Consider the following 17,256-nt stretch of genomic DNA (forward strand, 5'->3'; position numbering starts at 1 on the left):
TCCAGGGCTTCTGGAGAGACTTGTAAACAACAGGAGTCTGAAATGCTGAGCAGCCAGGCCAGCCCACACAGAAGTCCTTCTAGTGACTTCCCTTTCTTGGCTGTGCAAGTGGTAAACTCTCCATCAACGACATCTGTTCAGAGACCCATCTGGCTCACAAAGCAGCTCTTCATGCCAAAGAGCAACAATTGGTGAAGCCAAAAAAGAAAGCCCTAAGCAGGTGGGGGCAGCACTAGGCGGAAGAGAAAAGAAAGCTGGTTGTTCCAGGAATGTGCTGAAACCTCCCTCTACTTGGAATGGAAATAAAGTTAGAGCTCTTCATTGAAAAACACAGGGCATGATCCATAGTAGGTACATAGTAGAGAAAAACACAGGACTAGAAAGAAACACTGTGTTAAGAGTAAGAGACATGGGTCCTTGGCCCAGTTTCACTGTTGACTCCCGTGTGTTCTGACACAAGTTAATCATACATCCATCCATGTAACAAACCTTCAAAGAATAACTGTTTTCTACTATCATCTTCAGGACTGAAGATATATACACAGCAATTAGACATGTTCCCAGATTTGAAGAAACTTACAGGTTAATGAGAGACAAACATAAGAACTATATTTTACACATATGGAAACCAAAGCTCAAGTTTTAATCTCTGGTTTTTAGTTTCCTTATTAATTATATAAAGAAACAGGGAAGGCAATTAGCATGTTAGAGCTTTCTATACGCAAAACGCTTTGCCAGTTGCTTTCCATATGTAATTTCTTAGTCCTCACAGCAACCTCTGAGTAGGCATGCGGACTCCACTTCACAGATGATGGGATGCCTTTACTCCACCAGATGCTCCTACAACACTGACCTCACTCGTCCTTGCATAGTGGTAGACTGCATATGTCAATAGCAGCCTAGAACACAACTCCATGCTTAAGAATGTTCATTCCTCCTCTCCTTTCAGCTACTCCTATTTCCTAGAAACTAATACATTAAAATATTCTAACATGGAACTCAGAGGTCTTAAGAAGCCACAGATTAAGGACTAAACTGCTAGAAAAACTGTTTCCCCCTCAAACCAATCACTACCTCTTATTGATACTTTCTTGTCAGTAGACAGAGGACAAGATGGCAGCCAGTACAATTAGAAAGCAGGTGGCTTAATATATTTAGCATTTTTTTTTTTTTTTTTTTTTGGAGACACAGTTTTGCTCTTGTTGTCCAAGCTGGAGTGCAATGGCACGATCTTGGCTCACTGCAACCACTGCCTCCCAGGTTCAAGCCATTCTCCTGCCTCAGCCTCCCAAGTAGCTGGGATTATAGGCGCCCGCCATCACGCTCGGCTTAACTTTTGTATTTTTAGTAGATGGGGGTTTCACCATGTTGGCCAGGCTGGTCTCAAACTCATGACCTCAGGTGATCCACCCACCTCGGCCTCCTAAAGTGCTGGGATTACAGGCGTGAGCCGCCGCACCTAGCCTCAGTTAGCATTCTAAGTGTATACTTTCATGCATTTTCAAAAATGTTTACACCTGTGAACCTATTACCACAAACAAGATTTAGTGTTTCTATTACTCCAAAAAAGTTCCCTTATGCACTTTGATGTTAAACTATCCCTACCTCTAAACCCTCAGGCAGCCACTGATCTGCTATATGTTACTGTGGACTATCTGTTCTAAAATTTCATATTAGCAGGCTCTCACAGTATGTACTCTTCTGTACAGGGCTTCCTTCACTTAGCATGTTTTTGAGATTCATCGAAGTTATATGTATCAATAGTTTTATTGCTGAGTTGTACTCCATTGTTTGAATATATCAGAATGTACCCACTCATCCGATAATAATATTTTTGTTGCCTCTAATTTTGGGCGATTATAAATAAAGCTGCTATGAACATTTGTGTAACAAGTCCTTGCATGAGCAAATGTTTTCATTTATCTTAGGTAAATGCCAAGGAGTGCAGTTCATGGTGGTATAATTTAACAAGAAATTTTAATACCTGTTTTCCAAAATGGTTGTCCTCTCTCTGAATGTTTTTGGGTTTTGTTTTGTTTTGTTTTTAAGACAGAGTCTCGCACTGTTGTCTGGGCTAGAGTGCAGTGGCGCAATCTCAGCTCACTGCAACCTCTGCCTCCCAGGTTCAAGCGATTCTCTTGCCTCAGCCTCCCTAGTAGTTGGGATTATAGGCATCTGCCACCACGCCCAGCTAATTTTTTGTATTTTTAGTAGAGACGGGGTTTCACCATGTTGGCCAGGCTGGTCTCGAACTCCTGACCTTGTGATTCGCCCGCCTCGGCCTCCCAAAGTGTTGGGATTACAGGCGTGAGCCAATGAGCCCGGCCAATAGTCTCTAGTTCTTAACAATGCAGTTTGGTGGCCCAGGTTGAAATTAATAAATGCACAAAACTGAACCATATGTACAAGCTATAAGCTGGTCATGCAAATTCCAACTACAAGTCTTCCACGGACAGAAATCTTTCAATATTTTGAGAAATTTTCCCCGGAATGAGAGGGAACATTTGTACAACATTCTTCTTTGTGCTTCATTTTCTATTTCTTTTCTCCCCACAAATCCCACTAGGACAAGCTGCCGTTACTCCTCTTTCTAGACAGCCCACCTAGCTACTCACTCTACCCCCAATGCAGTGTTTCCCAAAATGTGGCTATGGACCACTGCATTAGAACCAGCACTTACTTAAGAACCAGTGTCCAGCAAGCACATCATACAACATGGATGAACCTTGAAGACATTATTCTAACTAAAACAAGCCAGTCCCTAAAGGACAAATACTGTGTAATTCCACTCATATGAGGTACCTAGAGTAGTCAAACAGAAGGTAGATTGGTGGTTTCCAATGGATGGGGAAAGGGGGAAATAGTGGGCTTTTTTTTTTTTTTTTTTTGAGATGGAGTCTTGCTCTGCTGCCCAGGCTGGAATGCAGTGGCACAATCTCAGCTCACTGCAACCTCCAACTCCCAGGTTCAAGTGATTCTCATGCCTCGGCCTCCCAAGTACCTGGGATTACAGGCGTATGCCACCATGCCTAATTTTTGTATTTTTAGTAGAGACGGGGGTTTCGCCATGTTGGCCAGTCCGGTCTCGAACTCCTGATCTTGGGTGATCTGCCCACCTCATCCTCCCAAAGTGCTGGGATTATAGGTGTGAGCCACCATGCCTGGTGAGAGTTGTTAGATGGACACAGAGCTTGAGGTCTGTAAGATGAAAAAAGTTCTGGAGATGGATGGTGGTGATGGCTGCACAACAATGTGAATGTACTTAAATGCCTGTGAACTATACACTGAAAACTTGAGAAAATGGTAAATTTTATGTATATATTTTTTACAATTAAACTTTTTTTTTTTTTTTTTTTTTTTTTGAGACAGTCTCTGTTGCCCAGGCTAGAGTGCAATGGCATGATCTCAGCTTACTGCAACCTCCGCTCCCCAGGTTCAAATAATTCTCTTGCTTAAGCCTCCTGAGTAGCCAGGATTACAGGCACACGCCACCACACGCAGCTAATTTTTGTGTTTTTAGTAGAGACGGGGTTTCACCATGTTGGGCAGTCTGGTTTCAAACTCCTGACCTCAAGTGATCCGCCTGCCTCGGCCTACCAAAGTGCTGGGATTACTATGCGTGAGCCACTACGCCCAGCTAATTGCCTATTTTTAAATTTTCAGGTCCCTGTGCCCTACCCCAGACCTACTGAATCAGAACCACCCTCCAACACTTGCAAACACTGTCATAATTAAGTGACCTCTAACTGAAGACCTGAAAGATCAGTATCTGGAAGAAGTTAGACTAACAAAAAGAACACTAGGGGAGAGAAGGGGGACGTAAAAAAAAAAAAAAAAAAAAATGCATCCAGGAGTCAGCCATGTCAAAGGTGGCTCCACTCAGTGCTCAGCTTGCTCACCAGTGACGTATCACCTAATCTATGGGGCTTGTAAGCTGTCCAGTCAGTTCCACCAGCCCACCCTACTCCACTCATCTTCTCTTCAGCTCTCCTCTCAACACCAGTCAGTGTTGGCAGTGCTGTGGCTGAAGGGACATGGCCGATAGCACTATGTTTACCAGTTTCCTGTCCTCTGGCTTCATCTTCTTAAAAAGCAACTATATTGAGGTATAATTTCCATACTATAAAATGCAGTCACATTAGTGGACAGCTGACTTTCAACGAATGTATATAGCCATGTATCCATCACCATTGTCAAGATATAACATTTGCACTTCCCGCCATCTTGGATGCCATGGAGGCCTGCTGGGAATAGGACTTCTAAAAGGAAATATGTAGAAGGCTGTGGTGCAACGCCATTTTTGCTGGCTATAAGCAGGGTATCCGGAACCAACGGGAGCAGGCAGTTCTTCCTAAAATTGAAAATGTTTATGCCCGAGATGAAACAGAATTCCATTTGGGAAGAGATGTGCTTATGTATACAAAGCAAAGCACAACACAGTGACTCCTAGTGGCAAACCAAACAACACCGGAGTAATCTGGAGAAAGGTAACTCGGGCCCACAGAACCAGTGGCATAGTTTGTGCCAAATTCTGAAGCACTCTTCCTACTAAGGCTGTTGGAAACAGAATCCAAGTGATGCTGTACCCCTCAAGGATTTTTTTTTTTTTTTTTTGAGACGGAGTCTCGCTCTGTCGCCCAGGCTGGAGTGCAGTGGCGCGATCTCGGCTCACTGCAAGCTCTGCCTCCCGGGTTCACACCATTCTCCTACCTCAGCCTCCCGAGTAGCTGGGACTACAGGCGCAGGCCACCACGCCCAGCTAATTATTTTGTATTTTTTAGTAGAGACGGGGTTTCACCACGTTAGCCAGGATGGTCTTGATCTTCTGACCTCATGATCCACCCGTCTCGGCCTCCCAAAGTGCTGGGATTACAGGCGTTAAGCCACCACGCCCGGCCTACGCCCATTTTTTGTATTTTTAGTAGAGATGGGATTTCACTGTGTTAGCCAGAATGTTTTTTGTTTGTTTGTTTGTTTTGAGACGGAGTCTTGCTCTTGTCACCCAGGCTGGAGTGCAGTGGCACGATCTCGGCTCACTGCAACCTCCGCCTCCCGGGTTCAAGCTTCTCCCTCAGCCTCCTGATTAGCTGGGATTAGAAGCACCCGCCACCATGCCCGGCTAATTTTCTGTACTTTTAGCAGAGACGAGGTTTCGCTATGTTGGCCAGGGTGGTCTCATACTCCTGACCTCAGGTGATCTGCCTGCCTCAACCTCCCAAAATGCTGGGATTACAGGCATGAGCCACCGCGCCCAGCCCCCTTCAAGGATTTAAACTAATGAGGAGTCAATAACTAGAAGTGGATTTGTGCTCTTGAAAAAAAAAAAAAAAAGATACAACATTTGTGTCACCCCAAAAAGTTCCTTCACGCTCCTTTAATCTCACCCTAGACCCCTCAAGGCAACCACTGATCTACTTTCTGCCACTATGGATTTGTTGTTATTCTCTCTGTAATTTCATATAAATGGAAATAGTTTGGGCTGTTTTGTGTCTGCCTTCTTTCACTCAGCATAAATGTTCCTGAAATTCAAAGGTACGTGTATCAGTTCTGTTCATTTTTATTGTTGAAGAGTATTCTGTTGTATAGATATACTACAATTTGTTTCTCTCTTTGCCTGTTGAAGGACATTTCAGTTGTTTCTACAAGAAATACAGCTTCTTTAAACATTTGTATGGATGCATGTTATCTTTTATCTTGGACAAATGCCTAAGATGGTATGGTCACATGGTAAGTCTATGTGTACCTTTATTAAAATAAATCAGTTTCTTTCTTTTTTTAATGTGTTTTGTTGTTGTTTTGAGAGTGCGTCTTGCTCTGCCGCCCAGGCTGGAGTGCAGCAGTGCAATCTCGGCTCACCACAGCCTCCACCTCCCAGGTTCAAGCAATTCTCCTGCCTCAGCCTCCCAAGTAGCTGGGATTACAGGCACTCGCCACCATGGCTGGCGGCTAATTTTTGTATTTTTAGCAGAGAGGGGGTTTCACCATGTTGGGTCAGGCTGGTTTCGAACTCCCGACCTCGTGATCCAATCCCTCGGCCGCCCAAAGTGCTGGGATTACAGGTGTGAGCCACTGCGCCCAGCAATAAATCAGTTTCTTTTATAGTAAAACTCATATGCAGCTGGCCAGTCCTGGCTTGAGGCATATGCATGTCACTGGAACAGTGAACAGTGACACCAGAGACTGGGTAACTAAGTTCTGGCTGAGGCTCTTAGCTGGGCTTCCAGGGTGACTATGACTATTGTCCATCACAGCTATAGGCAATAGGTGTAGCAAGACCAAAAAGAGGGTGGGAGTTGCTGTCTTAGCCACCAAACTAAACAAAGACTTTTAATAAAAGATTTAACATGTTATTAAAAGGCTTTTACACGGAAACAAAACATACAAAAAAGAGGAAGCAACAACCTTTGGATTATATCTAAAATTCAAAGCACAATAACCAGCAAATAACTTCTTACCTCTATGCATGATCTTGTGCTTCTCCCTCAGATATGTCAGGCCTTTTATTACCTAGAGGAAAGGGAATGTAAAAGAAGAGAAAATACTGGTGATTAGAAAAATACTCAATCTATTTTAAAATACTCTAGGAAAATACTTCATTTATCATCATCACAAATTTGCCTTCCTCCTTTGAGACAGAGTTTCACTCTTGTTGCCCAGGATGGAATGCAATGGCACAATCGCGGCTCATTGCAACCTCCACCTCCCGAGTTCAAGTGATTCTCCTGCCTCAGCCCCTTGAGTAGCTGGGATTACGGGCTTGCGCTACCATCCCCAGCTAATTTTGTACTTTTAGTAGAGACGGGGTTTCTCCATGTTTGTCGGGCTAGTCTCGAACTCCCGACCTCAAGTGATCCACCCACCTTGGCCTCCCAAAGTGTTGGGATTACAGGTGTGAGCCACTATGCCTGGACTTTTTTTTTTTTTTTTTTTTTTTTTTTTTTTTTGAGACAGAGTTTTGCTCTTGTTGCCCAGGCTGGAGTGTAGTGGCACAATCTCAGCTCATCACAACCACCCCCTCCCGGGTTCAAGCGATTCTCCGGCCTCAGCCTCCCGAGTAGCTGGGATTACAGGCATGCACCAACACCCCTGGCTAATTTTGTATTTTTAATAGAGATGGAGTTTCTCCATGATGGTCAGGCTGGTCTCGAACTCCCGACCTCAGGTCATCTGCCCACCTCCGCCTTCCAAAGTGCTGGGATGACAAGCATGAGCCACCGCGCCCGGACCCTTATTTTTTACTCTTTTGTTTCATTTTCTTAACCTGCCTTATCAAGCAACCATCTTTTTACATGGTATAAAGAGTTGTTTTGTTTTGAGACAGGGTCTTGCTCTGTCACCCAGACTGAAGTGCAATGGCACAATCATGGATTATGGCTCACTGCAGCCTCTCAAGTGATCCTCCCACCTCAGCTTCCCAAGTAGCTGGGACTACACGTGTGCACCACCACGCCCAGCTATTTATTTTTACTTTTTTGTAGAAGCGAGGTCTCATCATGTTGCCCAGGCTGGAGTTGAACTCCTGGGCTCAAGCAGTCCTCCTGCCTCGGCCTCGCAAAGTGCTGGGATTACAGGTGCGAGCCACTGTGCCTGGCCCCTGTTTTTCAAGACATACAGATTTTAATATAAAGAAAGTCACTTTTTTCATTCTAATGCGAGAGAGACAATAGTGTACATAGACTCCAGAAAGGGAAGAGTCTAGTGAGAAAATACCACTTTTCTTATAAACTTTCCCCTCACTGACTTTCCATCTTCCTCTCTTGTCCATTTCTTACCGACTCATTAACTTATCAATGAGGAATTTAGAAGAAAAACTTCGTAACATACTCACAGCAATGCTAACTTTTCCTAAAATTTGTTCAGGAATTCTTCCAGCTTTCTTCAGGACTTGATCCAGAGAACCTCCATCCTAAGAATGAGAATACCAGACCAGTTAGTGACAATGTTCTAACTATTCTTTCAAGTGATAACTTTCGGCCGAGGCTGAGGCAGGAGAAGGGTGTGAACCCGGGAGGCGGAGCTTGCAGTGAGCCGAGATCACACCACTGCACTCCAGCCTGGGTGACACAGCGAGACTCTGTCTCAAAAAAAAAAAAAAAAACAAAAAAAAAAACCATACACACAAAAAAAACCCAGAAGGCTGGGTTCAGGGAACTTCAGCACAGCTGAACACATGGAGGTTCCTAGAGGGTGGTGCACCCAGGGAAGGCATGGAAGCTTCGTACCCCACTCCCATACCTTGTCCTATGTGTCTCTTCATCTGTATCCTTTGCAATGTCCTTTATAATAACCCACTAAAATTAAGTGTTTCCCTGAGTTCTGTGTGCCAATCCAGCAAATTAATCGAACTCAAAGATAGGATCATGGGAGTCCCAACTTAAAGCCAGTCAGTCAGACGTTTTGGAGGCCCAGACTGGCAACTGGTGGTAGTAGAGTCTTGGGGACTGAGCCCTGAACCCAAGGGATCTGACATGATCATCTGGTAGACAGTGTCAGAATTAAACAGGAGGACACCCAGCTGGTGTCCACTGCTTAGAGTGTAGAGAAAATCCCTCCACACTTTTGGTCACATAAGTCTTCTCTGTTGATTGTTGTGGCGTGACAGTAAAGGAAAAACACGGTCTAGGAGTTTTTCCCAACATTACAATGAAACCGTAACTGCATAAGAAAGTGATACAGACATGCAGAAGGGAGAAGTAATTCTGACTTCACTTAAAAGATGGCATTTGAGCTGAATATTACTCAAAAGATGAACATGATTTCTATACTTGGAAAAGTGGAGGAGAAAAGGGAGAGAAGAACAGAGTACTACTGCAATAAGATCAAAGCAGGGACGCATCACGTTGCTGAGTACTGCTGGGATGATGTGGTCATTTCACTGTTGGTGCATGAAGAGATGCAGTGACAGATCAAGCTAGAAATGGCTGGCTGTGACCAGAACCCCACCAAGGAACCGGGACTTGACTTTATGGAGTCAGAAGTAAAGGAATCCAACCTGAGGGTTTAAAAATGAGAATCACAGCAGCTGAGGGAGACAGACAAGACTCTGGAGGCAGAGAGACTGGCAAGGAGATGAGATGACATGAATGGGGTGCCGGACAGAGGCAGTGGAAAGAGCACAAGAGAGGATACAAGTATGGTGTGAAGCCAGGCTCTGCAGAGCTCACATACCAGGGGCTCCCATTAAGGGGTTCTACATTTTAACCTGCGATCTTGAAGAAATGCCTCGCTAAGGGGATCCTGATGTATCAAGGCAGAAATAGGTTAATTTCCCCTATGGCTTCAGGTGTAGCCAGTTACCACTTGCAACTTAAAATTACTCTCAGAGGTAGACCTAATTCCTGAAAATGCAAAACAAATTTTCTAAAGTATCCTGCCTATATTGAGCAGTTATCATCATCCTCTATCATTTATCAAATGCCTCTGTATATGTAAGAACTAGGTTTTTTTTTTTTCTTTTTTTAAACCTGTAAGATAAAGATAGAACACACTCTTCTCCTTAGGGAGACAGAATATATTCATAAGAGGTAAGGCACTTTAAATCCTCCTCTGAAACAAGGCAGGGAACAAACAGTTGAATGAAGAGAACAGACAATGCTACTGATGCTCAGAGGAGGAAGTGATCCTCCTGCCTCAGCCTTCCGTGTAGTTGGGACCACAGGTATGTGCCACCCCACCCAGCTATTTTTTATTTTTTTTGTAGATAGCGAGTCTCACTTTGTTGCCCAGGCTGGTCTCGAACTCATGGGCTCAAGCAATTCTCCTGCCTCAGCCTCCCAAAGTGCTGGGATTACAGGTGTGAGTCACTGCGCCCAGCCAGCACTACTTCTCAACTGACCCTAAATGCAGCCTAGGACAGGGGGCAGCCCAGATAACTGTCTTGGTTTACACTTCCCCTGGGGGTTGGTAAGAGAAATATCTCTATTAAAAAGGAAAAAACAAACCAGGTGCAGTGGCTCATGCCTGTAATCCCAAACCTTTGGGAGGCCAAGGCAGGAGGATTGCTTGAGGCCAGGAGTTCAAGACCGGCCTGGACCACATAGTAGTGAGACTCCTTCTCTACAAAAAATAAAAATTAGCTGGGCATGGTGATGCACATCTGTTGTCCTCCTGCTACTTGGGAGGCTAAGGTGGGAGGATTGTTTGAGCCCAGAAGCTCAAAGTTATAGTGACCTATGATCATGCCACCACACTCTAGCCTGGGCAACAGAGCAAGACCGTATCTCTAAAATTAATCAGTTAATTTTAAAACAAAAAGGAAACATTGGCTCTCTTCCCTTTAACCTCCACAGAGCTACAAGCAGACTATAGTGTGAACAATCGAATTACAAAATTAAGGGGCATAAGCCAGTCAGGATTCCCCAGGGTTGCCTGCAACTAACCAAACAACTTTCTAATTCTAATTCACTGTTGCCAAGTCCTTGCCTTAAGCTGCTGAAATTGTGCTTATTTTTAGAAGCCAATTATTAACTAAGTCAATGGTGCTTTTGTGAAGGTTTTCTATGGAAGAGACAAATGCTTTATGAAAATAACAGTTCAAAAGCTTTTATTCCTGCACAAGAACCATTAACTCTGGGTCCCTAGTTCTCCGGTTGCTCAGCTACCACCTGAGCAGGAATCTACTTCCCCAAAGACAAAAGCATTCCTATTCTGATCAAGAAGCATTAATTTCCCTCCTTGGGTCCCAAAATTCAGACTGGGCAGTGCAGACAGAGCTTATTTCTAGGAAAGATCAGCCCCTGGCTGAGTGCTTTAGAAGATAGGGCTCAACAAATGCTGATGACACAAATTTACTTTAAAACACATTCCCAGGGCCAGGCGTGGTGGCTCACACCTCTAATGCCAGCAGTTTGAGAGGCCGAGACAGGCGGATTGCTTGAGCCCAAGAGCTCAAGACCAGCACAGGCAACATGGTGAAACCCCATTTCTTCTAAAACTACAAAAATGAGCCAGGCATAGTGGCATGTGCCTGTAGTCCCAGCTACTCAGGAGGCTGAGGTGGGAAGATCGCTTGGGCCCAGGAGGCAGAGGTTGCAGTGAGCTGAGATCGCGCCACTGTACTCCAGCATGGGCAACAGTGCAAGACCCTGTCTCAAAAACAAACAAAAACAAAACCCCACGCACCCCCCAAAATTGGAGCAATGGATATGTGGTAAACCAAATATCTCAAAATATAAGTTGTAGAATCTAGGTGGTGGGTTTACGAGTGTACACTTCCTTCAAGTTTTCCTGCATGTTTGAAAAATTTTTTTTTTTTTTTTTGAGATGGAGTTTCGCTCTTGTCACCCAGGCAGGAGTGCAATGGCGTGGTCTCAGCTCACTGCAACCTCTGCCTCCTGGTTTCAAGTGATTCTCCTGCCTCAGCTTCCTGAGTAGCTGGGATTATAGGCACCTGCCACCACACCAGCTAATTTTTGTAATTTTTTTTTTTTTTTTTTTTTGAGACTGAGTTTTGCCTTTGTTGTCCAGGCTACAGTGCAGTGACACAATCTCAGCTCACCACAACCTCCACCTTCTGGGTTGAAGTGATTCTCCTACCTCAGCCTCCCGAGTAGCTGGGATTACAGGCATGTGCCACTGTGCCTGGCTAATTTTGTATTTTTAGTAGAGACGGGGTTTCTCCATGTTGGTCAAGCTGGTCTCAAACTCCTGACCTCAGGTGATCTGCCCGCCTCAGCCTCCCAAAGTGCTGGGATTACAGGCGTGAGCTACCGTGTCTGGCCATTTTTGTAATTTTTAATAGAGATGGGTTTTCACCATGTTGGCCAGGCTGGTCTTGAACTCCTGAACTCAGGTGATTCGCTCACTTCAGCCTCCCAAAGTGCTGGGATTACAGGCGTAAGCCACCATGCCCGGCCTGTGAAAATTTTCATAATAAAGTGTTGGGAAAATAATATTCATGACATAAAACTCATGCAAAGACTGTGACAGAGGGAAGACCAAAGACCTTCAGAAGCTGGGATGTGGCTATCGAACAGAGGTCTCTCTACCTAACACCTTTGAAATACTGAAGCTGAGGCAAAGCAGAAGGTCCAAAGGAAGCAGCAGCCCAGAGTCAGAATTTTCCATCCAGAGGAAGCCAGGGCAGGGCCTTTCCTGCAAGAGGACCTGCTCAGGAACAAGGAAGGGCTGAGAGTGCCCAGAGCTGAAGAAGAAAGCCACTCTGGCTCTCATGGCTGCCTGGTCTTCAGGCCACAGCTGCTTCCTACATGGTCCCATCTAGACGCTCTGGCAGCACCTGAGCCTCTTCACTACCACTGACTGACTATTCTAGCTGCCCTCCGGGTCTATGTACAGCCAGGGCCAAAAGGTCCTATGGCAGGCTCCAAGGCCTAACCCTCCCCCACCGAGTCCCAAGCCTGACCAGGTCTTCCCCATCCTGGCCACCCTCATTCAATCACTCAACATATACCACCTATCAGGTGCCAGACACTGTGCTTGGCCCTTGAAACATTTTCCCCTCCCAGTCTCACGCTCCCCACGATAACTCCAGAGACTTGTGCAGGAACATCTCACTATTTCCAGAGAGCCAAATCCATGAGGGGAAAAACTGACTTGCAGTCACTGGAAATGAGCTAAGAGAATGGGAAACCAACTCCAGTCATTTCCAGTGTCATTTTCTCCTGAAGGAGGAGAAAGGCTTGAAGGAAGGGGAGGACATGGCAAGAGCACAAGAGATGTGGTCAACATCTATAAGTTCAAAGTGAATAAAGAATTCCAGAATAAGGATGCCACCTAGCATCTCAAAAAAGGTCAATGTAAATGAAGAAGCCTCCTAGTATCTCAAAAGAGGTCAACGTAAGAAAAATAAAAAGATTGGTTGGGCACGGTGGCTCATGCCTGTAATCCCAGCACTTTGGGAGGCCGAGGCGGGCAGATCATGAGGTCAGGAGTTCAAGACCAGCCTGGCCAACATGGTGAAACCCCATCTCTACTAATGATAGAAAAAAATTAGCGGGGCGTGGTGGCACGCACCTGTAATCCCAGCCACTCTGGAAGCTGAGGCAGGGGAATCGCTTGAACCTGGGAGGTGGAGGTTGCAGTGAGCCGACATTGTGCCACTGCACTCCAGCCTGGGTGTCAGGGCAAGGCTCTGTCTAAAAGAAAAAAAAAAGGGGGAAAAACCCTTTGTCACCCTAAAAAATAAAAATAAATAAAATTAAAAAAAAAGAACACAAGAGACCCAAGGGATAAGAAACAGCTCCCTGAGGGGAAGCCAAGACCCAAGCAGAAAATAATCAGCACCCCAGGCCAAGCACTAGGACCAAGCCAGAAATGTTCATATGCTTCCCACAGAGAATGCTCTGCTCTCATTGAGGAAAGGGGGAACGAGCACTTTCTCTAACCTTTAGATGTGCAGAAGACGTTTTTAGGATTTAGGTTCCATATGGCACCCATAAATGTCGGCAGATGCCTATAACAGTGGATGCAGCACTTCGTGATCATTACAATGAAGACAGGTTCAAAATAATGGAGGTACAAGTAGAGAATCCTCCCAGGAGTGTTCTTCTAAAGTTCATTAAGGCTGCGCACCTGGACCCCTATTCTAGAGGTCAGGGCAGGTCTAAAGCATCAGGAATAAAATGGGGTAGGAGCTGAGAGACACAATACTGGACTGAAAGCACAAGAGCCACCAAGTGTGCAGACTCACGTCAGCCCTCATCTCTAAGCCATCAGCCCAGGGAGAATAAAGCAAAGACTAATACTTGCAGAATTCCCTAAGTTGCACAGTGTGTTGGAAGACTTATATCTGAAGAAAAGGAGGGCCTCCAAGAACATAGTGGTAAAATGACTGGCAGCTAAAATGCATATAATTAATTAGCCCATGAATGCCCTCTCTCTCCAGTGCCCTCTCCTTCCACTAACGTGCATCATGCAGAAACCCAGAGAAACCCTTCAGGCTGCCTTTACAGTAGATTATGTCATCTTCATAACCCCAGAGCCTTGCACCTAGCATACAGCATTGTACACAAGAAAGGGATTTAAACTGTATTTACCAGATTTTACTTACATCACATCTTAGGGTAATCAGAATCAAAAAAACTACGAGAGGTGCTCTAAGTACACCCAACAGGAATACTGCCCACTTCCTTCAAGAGAGGCAAGGACCTAGAAAGGAGGCCTGCCATCTTGTGAATATCCCAAGCTCTACAGTTAGACTTCCCAGATGCCCCAGATAGTGATGTGGATCCCAGCAGCAGCAGAGAGGCAGCTGGTCATCTCCCAGACCGAAAGATTAAGCCAGAGCCAACCAACTCTTAAGGCCATTGCTCCAGAGGCTGAGAGGGTGTCGCATACCATGTGCTCCATGCAGATACTGATCTCGCCATCGCTGTAGAATGCACCATAGAAGCCCACGATGTACGGAGAGTTGCACTCATGCAGAACCTGCAGCTCCCTTATGATCTGGTTCCGGATTGCGGGTTTGATCTCCAGATGAATTAGCTGGAGAAAGGTGGAAGAAAGAGAGGTTTTATGAAAGAAAGACGGAGGAAGGGACGAAAGATGTAGTCTTGTTAAACGTTTAAGCTCTTAAAGGTAAAGGGAGGAGAAACAGGTTGTTACAAACAAGTTTCTGCCCAACCAAGAAATGAGTGTCATTGTACTAAGGCAGGCATTGGCACTGGGGGCTGTCCCAGCTGTGCCTCGGCTCCTGGGAGCCCAGACAGGAACAAAGTTAAGGGAGGGCTTACTCCAAGAGAGGCTTTGGAGCTCAGATATGAAGAGAAATTGACCTTGAGGACTTGGTTCACACTCAAGAGTTGTGAAAGTAGAGGGTATGAGGAACTCAGGTATGCTAACCTAGGCTGCCCAAAAGATTCTTCCTTGAGCTCAGGAGCCTGATGTGGTTGAGACTGAGCCAAAGTCTAAGGTGCTACCTTATGTCACCCTAACATTTTCCCTTGTTCTAGCTGGGGAGACAAGTGACAGTCACATTAAATAGTTACATAGTAAGGTTGAACTTCTAAAAAATCCCACAGACAGCAAGTGTGTCAGAGAACACGGATGCAGTGGTTACCAGTGTGAGCTGGGGCACCTAGTAAAAGCTACACAAGAGGTGGACCTAGAAAATGGGCACTGTTTGAAAAGACAGAAGGAACAGCACACACAAAAATTATGGGCACGGGAGTGAACACCATGTGCAAAAAAACATTGAAGAGCCCAACCTCTCTGGAGCAAGGGGCTGTATTGCAAGAGGACCAAGGGTAGATAGGAAAGGGAAGTCCAGCTCTACAAGTACATGCTATGATAGGAGTTCAGATACTATAATGCAGGAAGATAAAGGGGATTCACTGGCAGGGCTGGAGCACAAGTGGGAAACAACTTGAAATCCTTGTTTTGTGCATCACTGGGGCTGGGTGAATGAAAGCAGCTTCTCCAGCACTTGATAAGCAATAAACAGGTACCCTGGCATTCCTTCCACAGCACACAGAAGGCTAAAGAAGAGTCATTTATTATTTTCCAGATGGGATGGGGATTAATATACTAACACATTCATTAGTGTGTTTATCCATAATCTAATAGATAACAAGCATTCAAAATTCAAACAGCACGGCCCGGCACGATGGCTCACACCTGTAATCCCAGCACTTTGTGGGGCTGAGGCGGGTGGATCACCTGAGGTCGGGAGTTCGAGATCAGCTTGACCAACATGGAGAAACTCTGTCTCTAATAAAAATACAAAAAAATTGGCCAGGCATAGTGGCACATGCCTGTAATCCCAGCTACTCAGGAGGCTGAGGCAGGAGAATCATTTGAACCCAGGAGGTAGAGGTTGCACACCAGCCTGGGCAACAAGAGCGAAACTCTGTCTAAAAAAAAAAAAAAAAAAAAAAAATTCAAACAGCACAAAAAGGTATTGAGTAAAGTCAGTCTTCCTTCTACCCTGGTCCCCAGGCTTCTAAGTACCCTGAGAGATAATCCAATTACCTGTTAATCAAGGCAAACTCACCTTTCTGGCCATGACCAGGCCAGAAGGCTTGTGGGAGACCTTGAACACCACACCGCCATTGCCAGCCCCCAGCTCACTGATCTTCTCAAAGTCGTCATCCTTCAGTTCTCCCACCTTCTGCTTCTGGGTAAGAAAGGCCTCAAGGCGCTTTCGCTGCTGCTCATCAAGTTCTAGCTCCTCCAGCTTCTTCTGCAAGGCCTCCAAGTTGGTCCTGTTCCAAAGCGGGGAGCACAAGTCAATACTGTCACCAGAGAAGTCAACCCAAAGAAGTACTCCTATCATGGAAAGAAAGCTCCAGGTCTGAGGCCAGACAGAGAACCAAAGTGGGAGGCTAGAGAGGAGGCCCCCTCCCACTGTGGCTCTGCCCGCTTCACTCCAGCCACCCGGGATGACTATCACCAACATGCTTTACCTCTCAGGGCTTCAATTTCCTCATTTATAAAGTGAAAAAATTAGGTCTTTCTCACTCAGTATGCTGCAAGTCAGTGAGAGGAACTACTAAAATCCAGAATAAGCCACCTTAATTTGCTTTAAAACCCCAGTTTAAAAAGGCCCGCTACTGTTGGTTTTATTGTTTTACCATACACAAAATAAAATTCCCTAAATTCACTAAAATGAAATCAAACCAACTTTAAACTGAATCACAACAGTAGAAATCCTCATTTTCAATGTAATCAGGTCCAGGAACCAGGTTAATCAAAAAAGTGACAGCAAAAAATCATAAAAATTATATATCTAAAATTATTATTTTTACATAATGTATATAAATCTGCATTCATTCACCCATTCTTTAACATAAGGCAAGACTCTTTTTATAAGGGTCCAAAGAGGACCCACTGGTTAAGAGGTCCACATCATCCTTCACACATGGACCAGAACATAATACATTGTCGACAATTTCCTATTCCTGATTTGTTAAAGCTGGTTAAAGTTATATTGTGATTACTTGCAGAGTAATCACAATATAAAATTTTAGAGTTTTATGATTTCCCCCAATCTTAATGTTCATCTAGTTTGACAGTAATGTGTTTTAGTGACTTGGACTTATGAGTCTTTCCACAGCTTTTAACTAGTGTTCATAGGGGGAAACAAATCACTTCATTTGCAGTTACATTTCATCAGTTTATCTGATACTTAAATACATTACTTAACTACAATACCAGCTACAGCTGAACAAATGGGTTTGGGAACAAGCTGGCTCTTGGTAAGCATATAATTCAGCCAGTGGGTGCTAAAGCGAGTGGGTATGGCACAGAGCAGCCTGTCTGCAGTGCATTCAGCATGCTGTGAGCATTGCTCAAGAGTGT

The 17,256-nt window shown here is 44.9% G+C and overlaps 1 protein-coding gene and 1 pseudogene across 2 annotated transcripts in view; one reads left to right on the forward strand and one right to left on the reverse strand.

Moving 5' to 3' along the window:
- MAP2K1 (mitogen-activated protein kinase kinase 1) overlaps window positions 1-17,256 on the reverse strand; it is a 102,018-nt gene that overhangs the window by 36,465 nt on the left and 48,297 nt on the right. Inside the window, exons 2-5 of one of the 2 annotated variants that reach the window (XM_055278073.2) lie at window positions 15,950-16,160; window positions 14,296-14,442; window positions 7,829-7,906; window positions 6,456-6,507 (exon numbers count right to left, since the gene is read on the reverse strand). In XM_055278073.2, coding sequence (XP_055134048.1) covers window positions 6,456-6,507; window positions 7,829-7,906; window positions 14,296-14,442; window positions 15,950-16,160 — 488 coding nt within the window. The remainder of the gene's footprint in view (window positions 1-6,455; window positions 6,508-7,828; window positions 7,907-14,295; window positions 14,443-15,949; window positions 16,161-17,256) is intronic. The other variant, XM_063638948.1, reaches the window with a different exon arrangement.
- On the forward strand, window positions 4,035-4,592 carry LOC129481941 (large ribosomal subunit protein eL33-like; annotated as a pseudogene).

The sequence above is a fragment of the Symphalangus syndactylus genome, chromosome 5, assembly GCF_028878055.3.
Source record: "Symphalangus syndactylus isolate Jambi chromosome 5, NHGRI_mSymSyn1-v2.1_pri, whole genome shotgun sequence".
Classification (NCBI taxonomy): Eukaryota; Metazoa; Chordata; class Mammalia; order Primates; family Hylobatidae; genus Symphalangus; species Symphalangus syndactylus.